At 36.7% G+C, this 18,470-nt stretch overlaps 1 protein-coding gene across 1 annotated transcript in view; it reads right to left on the reverse strand.

Moving 5' to 3' along the window:
• Positions 1–200: 200 nt before the first annotated feature.
• Positions 201–18,470, reverse strand: part of EMC2 (ER membrane protein complex subunit 2) — a gene marked incomplete at its 5' end in the record, with an annotated part of 29,313 nt that continues 11,043 nt past the window's right edge. Inside the window, 6 exons of the mRNA XM_009864932.1 lie at positions 201–612; positions 6,814–6,918; positions 8,921–9,031; positions 9,932–10,013; positions 12,562–12,621; positions 12,794–12,879. Coding sequence (XP_009863234.1) covers positions 526–612; positions 6,814–6,918; positions 8,921–9,031; positions 9,932–10,013; positions 12,562–12,621; positions 12,794–12,879 — 531 coding nt within the window. The remainder of the gene's footprint in view (positions 613–6,813; positions 6,919–8,920; positions 9,032–9,931; positions 10,014–12,561; positions 12,622–12,793; positions 12,880–18,470) is intronic.

Consider the following 18,470-nt stretch of genomic DNA (forward strand, 5'->3'; position numbering starts at 1 on the left):
TAAAACCATTAACATCAACTTTTTTCTAATAAAGTGTATTCGTAATCACTCCTTGCTTTATGGTAAGCATTTACCAGAAAGTGTACATCCGTAGCATTTTTTTTCTTAAATATGCAAATAAGGTAAGATTTTCTAATATGTTATGCATCTGCAGATATAAATCTGCAATTTCCATTTGCAAGTCCAATAAATCACTGTGATTTTTTTAATCATTTAACAAGTTTATTTCTACAAATTACGGCTTGAAAGCAGGTACTGTAGATACAAAAATCTGAAGACACTGATGTGCAGCACACGTCAGTTCTTAATGCTGTCTGTGTGGGTAAGTTATTCATTTCAGTGGGCATTCACCACATTTATCATAGCAGCAATAAATAGGCATTTTATTTTTCATAAAACAATATTTTAGATAGCACGTTAATCAGTACAAAATTAACTTTTAACAGCATTAGAGTAACGTAACCCATAGGTCATTATAGCCTGAACATGCTATTGGAATATTTAATATTGGATCTCTGCGCAAACCTAAGACTGAGTGATTTGCAGGGTCTCCAGCATGTCTTCCACTGCCTTCAAAGAGTATTTAGTTTCTTTTTTACTGCGACCTGCAAACTAAACAACGAAAAAGGATTGTTACTTGTCATAATACCAGAAATTCTGTGCATAGACTTGTGCAAATAACAGTTCTAAACATTAAGTACCAAAAAGTAACTCTATTTACCACAAACTGAATAGCACAGCTTCTTTATTGGTTCACTAAAACTCATAGTTTTTACCAGAATACGAGCTATATCGCTCTTCCTTTAACCAAGAGTGAAAAATACAACAGAACTCTGTAATTTCACTCATTTGCTCTCAATTCGAATATTCAGCACTAAGAAATATTCCGCTTTAAAATTTAATGTGTATCCAAACAGAGATCTTCCTGGTGCTTTGTTTGCTCTGTAAACTTCAATGTATTTTTTATTTCAGACTTGATTTTTTTGATGTGATCCAAATTAGATTATATTCCTAATTTAAATAGTAGCAAGACTTGGACCTGTTACCGAAGCTAATCTATTTTCTATTTTTGTTAAAGCAAGACAAAGAAAGCACTACTTATCAAAATCTACTATAAATGCAGTCATCATATAATTATATTTTATGGTTCAAATTAACTGTAAGTAATGACCTTTTATTTGATTGTAACCAACTATAATGACAGCAATTTCAGAGACCATTTGAAATGAAGTCTGTCTTGATAACAAAGAAAGATACAGATTAATAAACGCTATTTATGGCTTTAGACTCCACAAGACATGTGCAACCAAGACTGGGACAGGAAGGGGTCGAAAGGGAGAAGGCATTGATCACCCGACGCTGTCCTCAAAAGGGTTTTTCTAACTGTACTGACAATTCCCATCACTCATCAGCCGTATCTAATACAGTGAATTTATTGACTAGGTTGGTCTTTGGGCAAATCAAAGTCTCAAGTGTTTTTAATACACCTGCACTAAAAAGTTTTGCATTTGGTGTTGGGATGGGTGGTAAAGAAATTACAGAAGCAGTAACTATAACTTGCTGCTAGTAAAATAGCCTATTCTCTACCTAAACGTTAACATCTAAACACTCAATAAATTTTCAATTTAATGTTTTTCATTTCAAATACCACTGGTGTCTTGCATAGTTAGTCCTTGATTTATAATGTGCCCCTTCTCTCTTGTAATTAACTTAATTTAGCAAACTCTTCATGACCTGTTAAGAAAGATTAAGTCATCAAACTCAGGTAATATCACACCAGCAACAAGCTGCAGGACCTGGTAACCTGCTTTTGACCCCCAGGCTACAATCCAACACTGGGATTCCCAATCACTACTGAGTTCTTAACAAAATAGTTTTTGGCACAGTAAATGAGAAGCTATTTCCAATTAAATAGAAAGAAATGCTATTATTGTGACAACACTTCGTAGATAAGAGGCATACTGAAAACACCACACTTCCGTATTTCCCGATGAGAAACTGATGGACTATTTTTTGACTCAAGTAATATGTATAAACCCATTCTTCAGGTTGTGCAGTTTCCATAGCGACCTTCAATAGTCAGCTTCAGAGGAAAACCAAGGATTTCTTAACACTCTCCCAGGTAGGAGAAGTGACTTTTGCTTAGTCCTGACGATACAATATCCTCTTTTTGTTCACACTAAACAAGAATAGACTTGTGGAGTACAAAACTTTTCATAAAAACAAGTAAATGAAAAAACAAAACTCAAACCTCTTGACTGAAACTGGTTCAAATTCAAAGCATTCAGAGATTTCAATAAAAAGCACAGAAGCCTGAATATACTGTGATCAAAAGCATGCCTGGCAAGACACACAGAATGCACGCACAGGAAAGCTTCAAAATGAGAAGAATTTTACTTATTTTACTTCTCTTCAGGGGCACTGAAAACAGAACTGACATAAGACATTAGTTTAAAAAATGTTACTTGCTAATTTCAAGAGTGGTTGCCTTTGTAATACTGACAGGTACTTTAAGCTGAACAAATAAAACCAAACTCTGCGTCATAGCAAACAGAAGTATACTTGGAAATGTAATCACTTCAAATTTGCCCTGACAAACAATTATTTTGTCTATTCTGCCATTACACAGCAATTTGACTGATTGAGCCGGAATCCAGTTCTTAAAATCATGATTTAATTTTCTGTTTCCCAAATGGTTTGTAACAAAATCACCTCTCCCCGACCCATAAATAACATGTGGATTGCTAACACAGAAGAATTTAGCAATGTACCCAAGAAGCGTGTATCTGGAAAATTACTACGAGTAGGATTGCATTAAAGATTTCTGTGAGCATTAATCAAACTTGCCTGCCTCTGCTGAAACGTTTCTACCAGAGGACATGCTAAACCCATTACCTCACTGAAGAGCACTAGGAAGCCATATTTTGGTTCGATGTTAAAGTAACTGTGACTCACGCCCTCAGTCAGAGCAGATACATGCTCTTGCCAGGGTCTGCCCAGAGAGAATAATCCAGTCTCCCAGTAAAAAGGTAGAATTAAACTTATAAAACCAATAATTCTTTGAATAATGAGTACTCTAAGACCTGAAATAAAACATTAAAATTAATTTTTAATTTCTTTTTCACTCAGTCAATTTAAGTAGTCTAGATTATAACAACCTTTTTGTTCCAGAGTATATGTTAGCAGCCAAGAATTCCACCTCCACACGGCAGCCCTCGCTACAAAACCTTTCTGTCTCCCTGCAAAAGTTTACGTTTCTCCTAGATTAGGCACAGATGAGAAGTACAAATCAGCACGGGGTGGGTTACATGTTTAACTTTAAAATAAAATATATTAAACTGATGGGAGCGTCAAATATCTGTGCTTTTCAGAGTTACTTAATTCAACTATTCTTTATCACCATGTTTTCCTGTAAAGAAACTGCTGTACCCAATCTTGGGCAAAGCAAGGTTTTCTTTTTACACCCAAAGGCTGTTTTCTTTAAATGACAATAAACTAAAAAGTTCCTCTGATTTCATACAGGAATGCACATGAAAAGCAAAAATCAAACGCCAAAGCAAACTGCCTGGATGAGAGAATAAACTGAAAGATGGGGAACAGTAAAAACATTTCAAGTAAACTGCATATAAAATAAAAAAATCAAATATAGCCAGTGCTCAATTTGAAAAAATAAAGACAGTTTTCCAAAATTACTGAGCAAAGTGCTGGTAATTCAAGTCCAAACCTAGAATGAAAATTGGGAAAGATCTCACTGCAAGGCAATTGCTCCAGAGTAATTTTTTTAATTAATAACTCCATCTCTTAAAGTCACAACATTGTATCATTTATCTAGATACCCAAGTCAGAAATCTAAATGCATCTTATTCCCTACAACACAACTACCGGAAAAAAATGCACTTAACAGTATAAGAAGGTCCAACAAATAAAACAAGTTAATGCCAAACTTAACAGGCTCTTAAGGTTCTTATTACATTTTACAAAGCACTTTGGATACTGCAAGGAAAGTGGGGAGGATTTACAGAGAAAATACAACCATCTAGCTTAAAACTCGGCTAGACAACACCCCACCAATGGAGGAATGCTGTAAGGGCTTCCACTGGCACATGAGACCACAGTTTCAGCCCTAGGTCCAAAAGACGACAACTTCTAACTGCTAACGACGCTGAAGGGAGAAACAAATCAATATGGACTCACTGGGGAAACGGTCACCTACTACATCGCCAAACCCATCTGCTGTAGCACTTGGATGGTGTAAGTCTGTGACAGAAGTGCCAAATCCTTCTGCAGACATCCAGTGAGCTCAGCAGGCTTGGGCTGGGGCAGCCCCATCCAACTGTAGTCACTGGGGCTTCTCACAGAATCGCAGAATCATAGAATCACTACTGTTGGAAAAGATCTCCAAGATCATCAAGTCCAACCGTCAACCCAACACTACCATGATGACTAAACCATATTCTCAACTGCCACATCTATATGTTTTTTGAACACCTCCAGGGATGGCGACTCAACCACTTTCTTCCTTGTGGTACTTCTGTGAGGGGGAAGGGGGTGTCAGTGTCATCTCCTTGCCAAATCCTATCTCGAGCACTTACATTTTATGTATAGTTTAATTCCCCCTCACAATTCCAGTCAGATACCGTGTTTGTCACATTATGTCCGAAACACCTAAAGAGAGCATCTGAAGTACGCAACGTATCACAAAAGCATGAAGCCACAAAGAAGTCATAACGTGTTTTAAATGCGTTAGTTGTGTTAACGTGATCTGTTCCGACAAGCATCAACCAAATATGTTTAATGCAGGATTGAAAAGAGCTTCACAGAAATGGTGGAATTGCACTTCCCAGCAAAAAAAAACCAAACCCAACACAAAAATCCCCAGCCCCCCCCCCAAAAAAATAAAAAACCACACAGAGACACAACCCCAGTATCACCAATATTCCCAATACAAGCCATATGCTGTTAGAGATATTGTGTTGTAAACAGAAAGCCACGTGGAGGGGGGGAGTAAAAAAAAGGCAAACTTATTTGGCTGTGAGTCAATTAATTACAAATTCTCATAACTGAACTTTCCTTACAGTTAGAACTAGTAGATACTTATTTCTAGGTATTAATCTTGGTATGCCACCATTCCACAGCTAACACTGGGTTTGTATTTTCATCCTGACGCACCCTGAAAGGGGCTGTTGCCCAGAAGTGCGAACAGGTCAGTGCTGGTGCTTTGAACTGGGAATTTCAGTCATAATATTCACTTAAAACATGTGTTCAAAACCCCTCTAATCTAAGCAGTTCATTTTACTAAGATGTAAAACATGGAATAATAGTCTTCATTCAAAACTCACACATCTTTTAAAACCTCTTTTGTTCTATAAGTGGTAAACCCACTGAGTATTCTGTTCTTCAAGATGGTTTTGGGGCGTCTTTGTTTGTTTGTTTCAATGGGGTTTTTTTCTTTTTTTTTCTATTTTAATCCTGCAATACTTGGGTTTTTCATCAATGTTACGCTTGCAGGAATGTCAGACATACTGAAGCCAAAGGAAGATCTGCTTATTTATGGCAAATCAGACCAAGCTGGCAATTCATACAACCCTTACTGTCATGAGCAGGTAAATGGTTTACTAATGAAAAACAGTCAGGTCCTTTAAACATCAAAATAGAGAAATAAACTTTAGGCACACAGGTATAAAATGCTTAATTATGTCCTCAGGGATAGAATATTCTTCACTGTGAAGCACAGTCAGAAGCTATAGGGGAAAATGAAAAATACTTTGAAGTTGTAAAACATCAAAAACACATCAGCTACCAGGAGCGGCACTCCTGGCCATGGACTGGCCACAAAAGAAAATCCTGATTTAAATTCCGTAATGGATGGAGATGGTCAAAAGGCCATTTGGTAGTATTAACTGTGAAACAGGAGCAGCAAGAAAAAAATTACATATTGGGTTCTGTTATCATATATTACAGAGAAAAAGGAGCATTACATGTATATAAATCTTTGCATTTAATACAAACATTTTCCCTCAGAAAAAGTTCTGTGGAGTCCTGGACAGTACGATGTTGATGTTTGGGATTAATTATACATAAACTTTGATTGGCAGATTATAAAAAATAGCTCTAAGGGGGTCAGATAGCCATGCTACATTTGGGATGCACAGACAGCAGAACCTATGAGCTAAAACCTGTTTTGTATGTAGAAAAAATATAGAGGATTACAATACAAAAGCAAATAGAGATGCTTATGCGTAACTTTTCAAATAGCTGAAAAGACTCTTAATGACTTCAGTAAGCTTTGATTGTGGACTATAAAGTCTGCATTTTCACAATTCAACAGGCATTTTCCTACAAAACTGCAAAAACAACTTCAGTCACAATTACTAAGATAATTATTTGCAACACCATTAAATATAATTTTGAAAAGTCAAATAAACTGAAGAAGATAAAGTTCTATAATACCCGTTTGTTTTCTAGTAAAATATATGTAGATGACCGAGTCACTCTAAGAATTAAGACACACCAAGTTTTACTAAAATACTTAGCTGCAGAACTGAGTCTTGAAGGTCATTACACTCAGTTAATGATAGAAAAGAAAAACCTGTTTGAAGCTAGTGGAATAAAGAATACTAATTAATAACTGCAAAATATCAATCTTATATTAAATAAGGCATCCAGGAAACCAAACACAAGTAGAATGTAAAAAGTCGAAGCAAATTATGCTCATTTGCACGTCACATCTAACCTCTTGAACAGCAGTTGATGAAAGCACAGAAAAGAACTTCAGAGCATATTAAGAGTATTATAAAACAACAAAGTACTAACCTGGTATGCTCTGTTTATTTGGTTAGCTGCCCAGCTGGCATATTTCATATTATCTTTTTTCATTTTTGCACTTGCTTTTGGATTGGAAGCAATGTGGCTGGCAGACTAGGAAACAAAAATAAAACCATGGTAATTATAAAAATATATGTGCATGAAATAAACTGAAACGGCATTCGGGACTTAGCATTCAGAGCCCCACGTACAGTAATAGCGGAAAAAGAGAAAAAGTAAAACCATTTACTGTTAGACAACATCCAATTATGAATTAGCTAAATTTTCAAACAATTGTTTGTTATAATTAAAGCTAAACTAAACCAGTTCAGTGTGTACCGAGTTAGGAACCAAACTTGGATGTGATCAGCTAATCCAATTTGTTCTCCTAAAGTGAGAGTTAGGAATTAGTTTTCCCCATTCAATTTGTTACCAAACATGACAGAAAATAGATCACTTGTGTGTCCAAACTGCTGTTAAAAACATGGCATTCTTCCCTGTGGCATCAGAAAATACGTTTTAAAAGTAGGTAAAACTCTATACATAAACTATGCCCACCTTCATCTGAAAAAATAAAAAGATTACTTAAGAATCACACTCATCTCAGAGACTTTTATGCTTACATAAATAAATTCACTTTGGAAGGAATCATTAATACACCCAGAATATCTGAGTGCAAAAGTACTTGAATGCAAAGAACCACAAACACACTCAGCCATCAATGCAGAACCTCCAGCAAAGATTTTTAAAAGGAGCATGGAATAAATGTCTACAGGAATACTATACTTCAAACTCAAAGGACGTTCCCTTACAGCTATTTCCATGAAACCACCTCCTGAAATGAGAGAGGAGTGGGACTGTTAAAGAAGCAGCTCCCACAAACCCAGGAATGGATTATCTGAAGCCACGCTCGTATGAATTGAATTTGTGATTTAGTACAGCATCAGGGTCCTAAGATGAGGCATCATTCTCTCTGGTTTCCTGAATTCAACGAAGTACTGACCGACTTCCCCGGCAGATACAGCTGAAAGCCTTGTGAAGAATTTACCACAGCTGGGGGACTAGAAATGCTGGGCATGCCTGCCAAATACAAAGGCAGCAGCCATGGCAAAACCCTACCCTAAACCTTGGAAACGGCATTACAAAGAAACGAGGAGCCAAAGGGTAGCTATAGAAGCAGTGATGGCAAGCTGTGTTTGCAAAAACAACCCAGTGAAACACGACAGCAGCCAGCCACATAAAGCTGAAGAACTGTAACAGAATGCACACACAATTTTGCAGTAATTAACGTGCATTGTGCACGTCAGAGTTTATGCGTACCACTTTCAGGCACCGTCAAAGCAAAAAGTTTCTCATGTGTTTGGGTCATATTAGCTCAAGGTTCTGGCCACACCATCAGAGATAAGAGGCTCTAAATCTACTTTACAACCTGAAAGCAATAGGCAGGAGGGAAGATGTAACAGAGGACAAGCCAAGATGGGCCATAATAAACCCCCAGGCCAGTTCCAGAATCAGTGCAGAAGTCTATGTGTACACACCTTAAAAACCAGTTTAGGCCAATAAACCAATTTCCTACAGAAAGCTAAATGACCCAAGGAACAGCAAGGAGACGGTCTTTTATCCTTTTTGAACATACAGTCACCAAGAATCTCTGCAGACGGGCTAAGATTAGGCCCAAGTCTCTCTAAATTTTAAAGGTGGTTCCTACAAGCCCTTGCAGGGAAGCTCCTATTGCCTAGTATTTACAGGAAGCCTCACAGTTATCTGTCTCTGTAAACCAACTCCTTCCCAAGAGACAAAAAGGTCACCTAGCAATATAAATAAAAAAAAGGTAATATATGTAACCTTTCTGGTTTTACCCTCAGAATGGTGTTTTAAAATATCTAAGGCCTAGTATTTAAAGGAATATCTTCAACAGAAGCCTCAGTGTCTTTGGAGAACTTGAGGAACTGGTGTCAGTACTTGCTACCCATAGTTACTGTAGTCATGGCCACATTCAAGCCAACAATGTTGTGCAGGCTAAAGACTCATTTTGAAGTAGAGTAGAAAACTGCATTTAGAAGTATTTGGAGTAAAAAAACCCCAAAATCCAGAAAAAAAATACAATCATGCTTACCATGTAAAGTCCAAACAGAGCTCTCATATTTCTGTTGTTAAGCTTCAGTGCTTGTGCAAAATATTTTCTTGATAGCTCAAGGTTTTCGAGTCCCCCTTGAGTGTATTTAACCTGTAAAAATTAATACGCTCCTGAAACTTGCACATGTCATCCATACCTCAGGCATTCACTCTTGCAGCACAGATAATGTAAAACTGCACTTCAGGTTTGTGTCACATGATATTTCAAATCAGGTGTGTCCTACCAAAGGCCAAATACTGGCTCAGGAGAAATCTAAGCTCTTTGCAATATACAAGTATTTAACTATAGGAGGAAAAAAGCAGGCATTAATCCAACTAATTTATTGCTACAAAAACCTGCAATGCCTTTCATTTCCTATTCACCTGCAAAAAACCGCGGCATAAATACCGGAATATATGCTTCAAAGTCTTTCTACCAGAAAGCTACTTTGACTTTTAAGTTTTGATGTTTACTCCATGTTACCCACACTGACAAAACAAATTAAATCCATTCTAGGCAGTTAATTGTATAATTTAGAAAAAAAAAAATCTGAAAAAAGAGCACAAACAGATAAAAACCTTGAGCTAAAACTTCTTTCTCCCCATAGTGCTCTTTCAGGAAAAATTTCACATGTGGATTCCAAGACCTGGCTCCACAGTAACAGGCACTATATCATAACCTCCCAGGTAGCATTGTTGTGGAAAAGTTTAACTTCTTATGCACTTAATTTGGAAAGTGTATAAACACTTCAACAAGAACAGTGCATTTGAAACAAATTTTCATCTTCAATAATTCCTGTCCTTACTCTTATATTTAGCTTAGTGACACTGAGTAAGAAAACACAGTTTTCTTAACACGTTAGGTTCTATGAGATGTCAACATTCTCTGTGTACTCTCTTAAATCTCCTAGGGAAAAACTAAAGAAACCATTTTTATGCCATTTTCACCACTGCAGTAACATAAAAACAGAGTATGTATTCAAACATAATTGCTTTTTCTGAAAATACTTACTTCAGCATATTGTTGACAATATAAGTGGTTGTGTGGATTAGTCATCATAAGCTCTTCTAAGCAGAAGGCTGCCTTTGCATAGCTGAGGAATGTGAAAACCAGTGACAAAATGAAACAAGGCATACAGCTCTTTCCTTCAGTCTCCTTACAGCACAATAAAAGGAGCCTTAGTTTCCCCCCATAACTTCACAGGATTTGCAGTTAAAAAAAATGTTTTAATTTTCAATGATGTTTCAAACCTCAAGTGACTATTTTTACATCATAGATAGTAAAAAATAATCAAAATTCAATAGTCTAGGTATATATGGAACATGGACAGCATTTAATGAACTCATTTCTTATTAATAAGTGCCACTTCTTATCAACAGGAGTGATGAGTAGAAACAGGCATTAGGTACTATAAAACGACATTTAACTTGGACTATAAATTAGTTCTTTTTTTTCTACAAGAAAATTGTGCTACCTGAGGATTCACAAAGTCAGAGACCAGAGCCCTGACACTGTGGGTTAACTTTAGCTGCTCACAACACAGAAGTGAGACTGAAAAAAAGGTACTAAGAACAGTTCAAAAAATCAAACAGTCCAAGTCTATATATGCAAACAGCATCACAGCAGTCCAAATGGGCAACCACTTCTCATTGCAAAAAAAAAAGGCTAGTACTTGTTCTTGAAAGGAAAGCTTTCAGAAAGAATTAAGAAGTCAAGCTCAAAATGTAGATTATAAAAATCTTACCATCATAATCTTTCAAGTAATAGTATTTTCTGCAGAATTTACATCTTCTTCAGATATGTGACAGCACAGTTGCACAGTGCTTACATGATAGGATTCCAAAATTCAGAGATGCAATGTTTACAATGACAGTGTGGGCAGATATTTAAAATCCAAGTAAAAGCAATTTAGCAATTAAGAGGCACTATTAAACCACTTAGTCTGTAAAACCTTATTTCTCAAAATGAACACACTGTGGTTCTCCCTTGTGCACATTATGATAGTCACGTAAGTATTTCCAGTATTAATCTGGAGACAAAAGGACAGCCATCTATTGTCCAAAAGTAAACGGCAGTCCTCATGCCAGAACACAGCAGAGGGAGGTGTCCCTGCCATGGCAGGGGGTTGGAACTAGATGATCTTTGAGGTCCCTTCTAACTCAAACCATTCTATGATTCTATGAACCAAGGACCACACAAACTTTGTGCACCAAATTGTGTTTATGGGCAGCAGTAACAGCATGGCGTTTTCGCAAGCAAGAATAAATTTGTGACACTGATGAAAAAAATAAGCCAATTACTTCCTTTTTTAAACAATTAACTTCTATTTCCACTTTAGTCAAGATTCCAATTTTTCCCCATTTAATCGTCAAAATAATAATAATGATGCCCACAGAAGTACAGTGAGCACAGTCATTTTTTTTCAATGAACTGGAGAAAGTTCTACATATTATTTTTTATTGGAATTACAGACCAAGACAAATACAAGCAAAAGCAATTTCTTTCTCAGGTTTTATTACACAATTTTGTGAAAAAAGATTATAGCAAAAAAACCCGCAACAAACCAGTAATGGAATATGTATGTTTGCACCACTCTATCAGTCATTTTCGTATGGACAGGTTTGACAAGCTTAAGTATCTTTTTAACCTTTTTTTTTTTTTCCAATAGCTATTTTCTTGGATAAGTGGCTGGTGAATTTCCCAAAAGAAATGGAAATCTGGGTATCAACATTCTAGATTATTCCTTAAGTCAGCATTTGAAGGAGTTTAATAATTATTTTCTTTGAGAATATGGTGGAAGGAGAGGTGATGGGGGAACAATTTTTTCATCACAGTGAGAAAGGCTATTTTTTTCCTTGAGAATTTGATTCTTTTACTACTCTCCAGAAAGGAAAGAAGGAAACAATGTGATATAATTCAGGCCGGGCTGAAGAATTAAAGAAAAGGGGGAAAAAAAAAAGATACGCCTTTGGGTGGAGGTTAGAATTAATGCTGTGATATTAGAAAACTTGCACTAAGGCTTTGAGCTAATCCTCTCACACTGGGATTTCCTCCTGTCACTACAGCAATAAAAAAAAGCTAACAAAAACATTAAATATCCAATAAGCAAGTCACTACAACATTCAGCATTCTTGATCGCATTGGGTTTTGTACCCAGGCGACCAGATGCCTCTAACATTGGATCCAGGTTCTGTTTTGTGGTTTTGTAAAGGTTACTGAAGGTTCTTGCAGATGTAGGCTACAATAATATCAGAGTATCAGTTGCTGTGATCAAGTGATTTTAGACGTAAAGAATTTAAAATCTGTAACTAGTAAAAACATCACTTGAATGAAATTATGTGAAATAAGCGCTGTTCTCTCCCACACTCAAAAAATTTCTTTCAAAGTATCAGATTTAAAAAAATGACTGAAACATACAGATAACTAAGTAAACTGTGTCTGTTTCAAAATCAAATGCCTTCTTAAAGCATTTGGTAGTCAAATAAGGCTGGTAATCATTTCCTGTTGATGTCTGTTATATTGGAAATGAGATGGCATACACTCTAACACCAGCCCTTCAAAACCAGATCACTGAGGTCTTTGACTTCCACAGAGTAGGTTTCAATTTAACAGTTTTTATGTGGACTTAGCAAACAACTTACTCATGTTCATTGATGTAAAGTTCTGCAAGTTCATGCCAAGCTTCTTGGTCTCCAACAAATCTGTATAGAGAAGACAAGAGAGGTAAAAAGGAAAAAAAAGAAAGAATGTGCAAGGGATTCTGTAAACGACCAGCATGGAAGCAAAAGCGTAAATCAAATGCAAATTCCATTTTAATTAAAAAAGATTTATCATAATAGCAAAGCACAATGTGCATTCTTGTAAGACACTCACTGTTCCAGATACTCATTCAGCTCTCGGATGGCCTCAAGACTTTTCCCCTGGGCTTTTCGAATGGCAATCTTACGCTTTCTTGCTGCCTATGGGTTGACATTAATAAAGGATTAGGGTCTCATAATTCCCTGGGTTTTTGTAAAGAAAGCAATTTGACTGTGCAAATTATTGTCTCAATACCAGTGGAATTCCACTGCAGAGCAACTGCCAGGTTGAGGTTTATAAACATACCCTATGACATCCCATTCAGAGATTGAAAACTTCTTAATACAATCACATTATATATGCTTTTCTTTGGAGGCACAAACTGTATGCATTATTTCATTCAAATAAATGACTGTCCAGATTCTGATAATTGCAAAACAGCGGGGGATGCTAATCTTCAGCTATTCCAAAGACCCCCACCTTGTCATTCACAAGATCCATGGCTATAGAGGAGAGATAGCGAGTGTGTCTCAGAGAATCCCATGGAGGCATCTTGGTTGCCACAAGATAACTACGTCTTTCAGCCATTTTTAGAGATTCTTGTTGGGAGTGCTGAATGCCATCTTTAATTAATGCTGAATACCCACCAATTTCATAAGTCTCTCAACACTCCTGGAGCACAAAGTAGGCTCTTCAAAGTAAAGGGAACACAAAACAGCCTTTTCAATGGCAAAACAGAGGAAAGTACTTCGATATGCGGGTAGAAAAAGTGTTTCACCATGAAAAATATAAACCTAAGTTGTAATAATTACAATGTATTTTAAATCTGAACACCATACCAGCTGTTAAAGACCACCATGAGAAAAGATGCTCAGAATATTAATAGCTAATTATTCCGTACTTTAACCCAATATTCCAGGTTCTGAAGCATGATGGTTATAGAGCTCTAAAAGCAGTTTTCAGACCTCTAGGAGCAGTGAATAAAGATACACTTGAGGTGTAATCCAAAACAAGGGACATCTTCCCAGCAGACTGACAGAGTTTGGAGCACATAGCACTACACGTCGAACAGCCTGAAAGTCATCAGATCGCGAATCTGACGGACTGAAAGCAAAACCAAATTCCAGCCTAACGTGCCTCAAGGAATCAACGCCCTCAGCCTCCTGCCTCGCCTCTAACCCCTGCTCTCCTGGGCCATCGCAGCCGCTGTGGTCAGACACGAGAAGACAGATGGTGTGGTGTGCGTGATGTGTCCCTGCGTACACACACACACTTCTACGCCATTTCTCCAGGAGGCAGTATTAATAAAAAAGCACACTTTCCAGGAACCGAGTCCCAGTGCTTACTCCTCTCATAGCTCTTATCCCATTTCACACCTTCTAAAGCAGTTACAGTCACGTATCACCTTACAGAAGACTTGAAGGCACACGGAAGGACAACTCTTCAACAAAACCTTAAATTATTTTAATCTTTGAACTTAAGGTAGCTATGAAATCAGTTTCTTCATGATGCACCTTCCTAAGATCATAGTCACATGTATCCCAAGAGTTCCTGTATTTTTACAGTATTTTAAACATAATTCTTCACTTAAAAAAATTCTTATTCTTTGACCAGCACTTGAACAAATTAATTATTGCGGAGGAAGAGGAGAGTGTAACATTTAAGTAAACTAGTTCAACCTACCAAACAACACAGCTAGAAATGCTTCCAACAGTAACTATAGGTTTATTCTCTCCTTTGAGTTTATCCCCTTCACCTTCCCCACAAACATATATTCAGTGAAAATTCATTGAAAATAACTCAAGTGAGGAAAAAACATTCTTTTGCCTAAATGTAAGGTACAAGCAGAGAGAATATTCATCAGCAGAATCAGGAGACAAATTAGAAAACAGGCAGGGTGGCAGGTTTACCCACAACCATTTTCCTTTCCACTGCTTCTCTGACAAATGGCAACCTGTGAAGTTACTTTCATCAATTTGCTTTTACTGGGAGACATTTAGCTAAAAGCCATAACTGACTCTGGAAATTTTAACTGCTGACCACATTTATCACAATAACAATAATACATACTCTTTATTTTGTCTTTGATTTTCTAAAATAACAGCATAATTAAATATTTTTTAAGTAATAAACCCACATGCTTATCGTGTTGCTACTCTTACTCAACAAAAAAAAACAAACAAAAAAACAAACCCAACTCAAACCTACTGTTCTATATTGTACTTTATGAAGAGATCCCAAAGCAGTTTGTAAAGCAGGTCAGCATCCTTGCTACACTGGGGACACCAGGGCAGTGTTAAAAACACCCTACCCAAGGCTGGTATTACCTACAGCCCAGTGCCCTGCCTCACCGAGCCTGGAACGTGAAAGAACAGAAAGCAGCGGTAACGGTGCGTGCTGTCAAAGGAGTGTATCACCAAATTACACCTTTAAGAAGACAGAAGTGTTTTGTTCAGGTAATAGATTATCTCCTTTCAAATGTAACTTTCTGGGTTAAAAATTCAGTTGTTATTTTCAAAATTTGAAGGAAAAAACAATCAAAAGACTGAACAAAAGTAAACTGCTTGAGAACCAGAATAACCTGTTTAATATATAAAATTAGTCTATGCACCTGACAACTTTAACTTCTAAACAGGAACAGTCTATATAAACCACCCTCGTTTTTTGTTTCTAATGCAACTCCTTCAATTGCATGCAAGTCAGTCCTCCAAAAGTCTCTGGAAACAGATTTTCTCTATGGCTGCTCTATTTCTGAACCACAGCACTCTCAAGTAACATAAATAACTGGAACCTTTCATGAAAAGCTAGAACTATTCCTAGTCACTAATACAAACTGATGTCTACCTATATCAAGCATGTCATCTAATGCAATCAAATAATGAGGCTAAAAGGATTAGACATAATTAACATATTCTGATGGTAGCACTTATGAATTACATATATATTTGACAGAATTTATCTGCTTCTGAACTGCACTGAATCCCACAACAGCTCTTCAAAATTACACTTTTTGTTTCTTATTTGAGGAAAAATAGTACACAAAACCTCATTGTTTATCCACCTTCCTTAGCACCAAAAGTAAAGCAGCATCTGGGCTTGAAATCTGCACTCTCCTCACTTTCAAATAAACCTTCAAAAATGCCGGGACAAGTTTATTTACAGAGGACTCTTAGTTTACAAAAAAGAGGCTCAGCCACTGAAAACAGTGCTGACACTCAGAGGATGAACAAAATGTCACATAGTAGCACAGAAGTTTTGAAAGTCTTTTTAAAACAGCTGGGAAGAAGTCAGTGAGAATGTAGGGAGTTTTTAAAGCATTTACTATCATTCTTCCATCACGTAAATAAAATTATAACATGAATATTTTGAATGCATTATACATACAAAAAAACGTTCAGCAGATCTGAAGTATTCAGATCTGTGACTCCATAGGAATGACAAGGCAGACCAAACAACAACTACACAAAAACAAACTACTATTGCTTTTATCTGTATTAACATATTACTCTCCCATTTGACTTTCTAGCTTTTCTTTGAGTCATAAACACTATTTAAAATTAAGATGAAATATAAAAGTTGAAATTCAATTACTCCAATGCTTTAAGAAAAACATACCTGAAAAGGCTTGCACTAAAACCAAGACATGCGCCATTCTGTGTGCTGTAAACTTCTAAATCTTATTCTAATTTCTCTTGCCCCTGGGGCTCACACTCACTATGTCTACTGAGCATCCTGAGGAAAGTGGCATAACTAAGGACAATTTACACACACAGCATCAATTTTTCTTCCCATCAAATTAAACAGAAACTTTTACTGTGCAGAACTGCTGCCACCACGAATCACAACCAACCACTTTATCAGAGAGACTCCTTTTTTAGTAAAAATCTCACATTTGAAAATATAAGCTCATTTTTAGGGGACCTATTGTAAGATACCAAAAAACTGCAAAATGCGGTGTAAAAATCTGTTCAATCATTAATTTCAAGTCCACTAGGAATATTCATAAGAAACTTATTTTTAACTGCAAGATTTGTGATAATTTTGAAATCTACAGAGCATACCAGAATACCTGTAACAACTGCGTTACTAAAGATAAAAAATAAAGTTCAAGCATGACATTCTGGTTCTTCATGTCACTTTTAAGAACAAGACTGATACAAGAATGAACGCAAATCTCCTTTCTCCTTCCACCTTAAATTAAAAGGAGAAGACAAATCTTTCAGCGCTGCAACAAGATGTGGAGTGTCCGACCATGCAGAACCTATGAGATGGAATTCCCCCTATCAGTCTTCCAGAGTGTCAAGCATAATGTTACAATGCTTACTGGCTGGTTCTGTAAATCCAGTATTCTTAACAAAAAGATAAATGCCATCTTAAAGAAACACTTATGCTGTGATCAGTATCACATGAACTAAGGTACTTCAGTATGTCCCATATTTATTACACAGTGAATCTTTCTAAGGTATTTCTTTCAAGGCTAATAATGCCCGATGTGGCACAAGAACTAATCTTCCATTTGCCATGGCTATTTTTAACTAGCATTAAGTAAAGCCAAAATGAAGTGAGGTGTTGAGCATTTACCAATTTCTGCCTTTGATTAGTAAAACTTACCAAGAGAGAATACCTACAATTGTTCTGCGTTTCATGGTTGCAAATAAAGTATTAGCAGGAGAATTTTCAGGGACTGACACCTCATAGAAAGGAACGATTTCCTGTCTGTACAATTGCTTCTGGATTAAATTGTATTTTGCATCTTAAAAAGAAATTCTTTGAATTTTTAAATTTGTTTTTATCAAAGACCTAGCACTTTAGAAAACATGCATTTGGCCTAAGAGTTTGATACATTACCCAGTGCTCAGACTTAGTGCTCATTATTCTCTTCTTATTTAGCAGAGATGTAGAACTGGGGACATACAAATCATCTATACAGTCAAGATGGTAGTTATGAACAGTGAAAGAGATGCTAGGTAGAATGAACTCAGATATTCAGTGAGATACTCATGATACATAATTGCTGCCTATTTACATGATACCAAGTACTAAGATTTTGCTCTGAATCTTTCTAGTATCTGGATTCCCTTATGTCTTCAGCCACCTCCTGTGACTCTCCTGAAACACGTCCAGCTTGGCTAGAAAAATTATCTCAAAACAGAATGGGAAATTGTAACTCAATGTGACCATATGCATACACTTGTTCCTGTCCCCTCCCATAAACAAGAGTTGTTAGTGAAGTATTTTATGAACCCTGAAAGACAACAGCTTGACCCAAGACATTATCTTGTCCTGAAAAATCTTATTTTTAATTCCTCACTCACATAACTATATTACTGGACCCATGAAGCTAATAAGATTATCCACATGCCCTAAGCTAACAAACGTATTCAGTCTCTTATTGTATTAAAAGCTTAGCAGAAAAAGCAGCAAGGAAAACAGTAGAAGAATTATCCAATAAAGACATCGGATTTTCTGTGGATTAGAATTAAGGCAGAACTTTGTGCCTTATCTCACTTTCCCTTGGTGCTGACTAAGCGCTCTGCAATCTTCTTGATGGTTGAGTTGAAGAATCTAGAGATGCTGAAGGTGCACAAAGTTGACAGTGGAGCGAGTCAAGCACCAACCTAAGTCTTGAACACAGGAACAAAATTTCCTTTCTCATCATCAATCTTCTTCTCAAGGTGGACAGGCCACCTTGAAAAAGGCTCAACTGACAAAAACATTTATCTATCTAATTAAAAAGACGGGTCTACATTCA

Source organism: Apaloderma vittatum, unplaced genomic scaffold (assembly GCF_000703405.1).
Source record: "Apaloderma vittatum isolate BGI_N311 unplaced genomic scaffold, ASM70340v1 scaffold9532, whole genome shotgun sequence".
Classification (NCBI taxonomy): Eukaryota; Metazoa; Chordata; class Aves; order Trogoniformes; family Trogonidae; genus Apaloderma; species Apaloderma vittatum.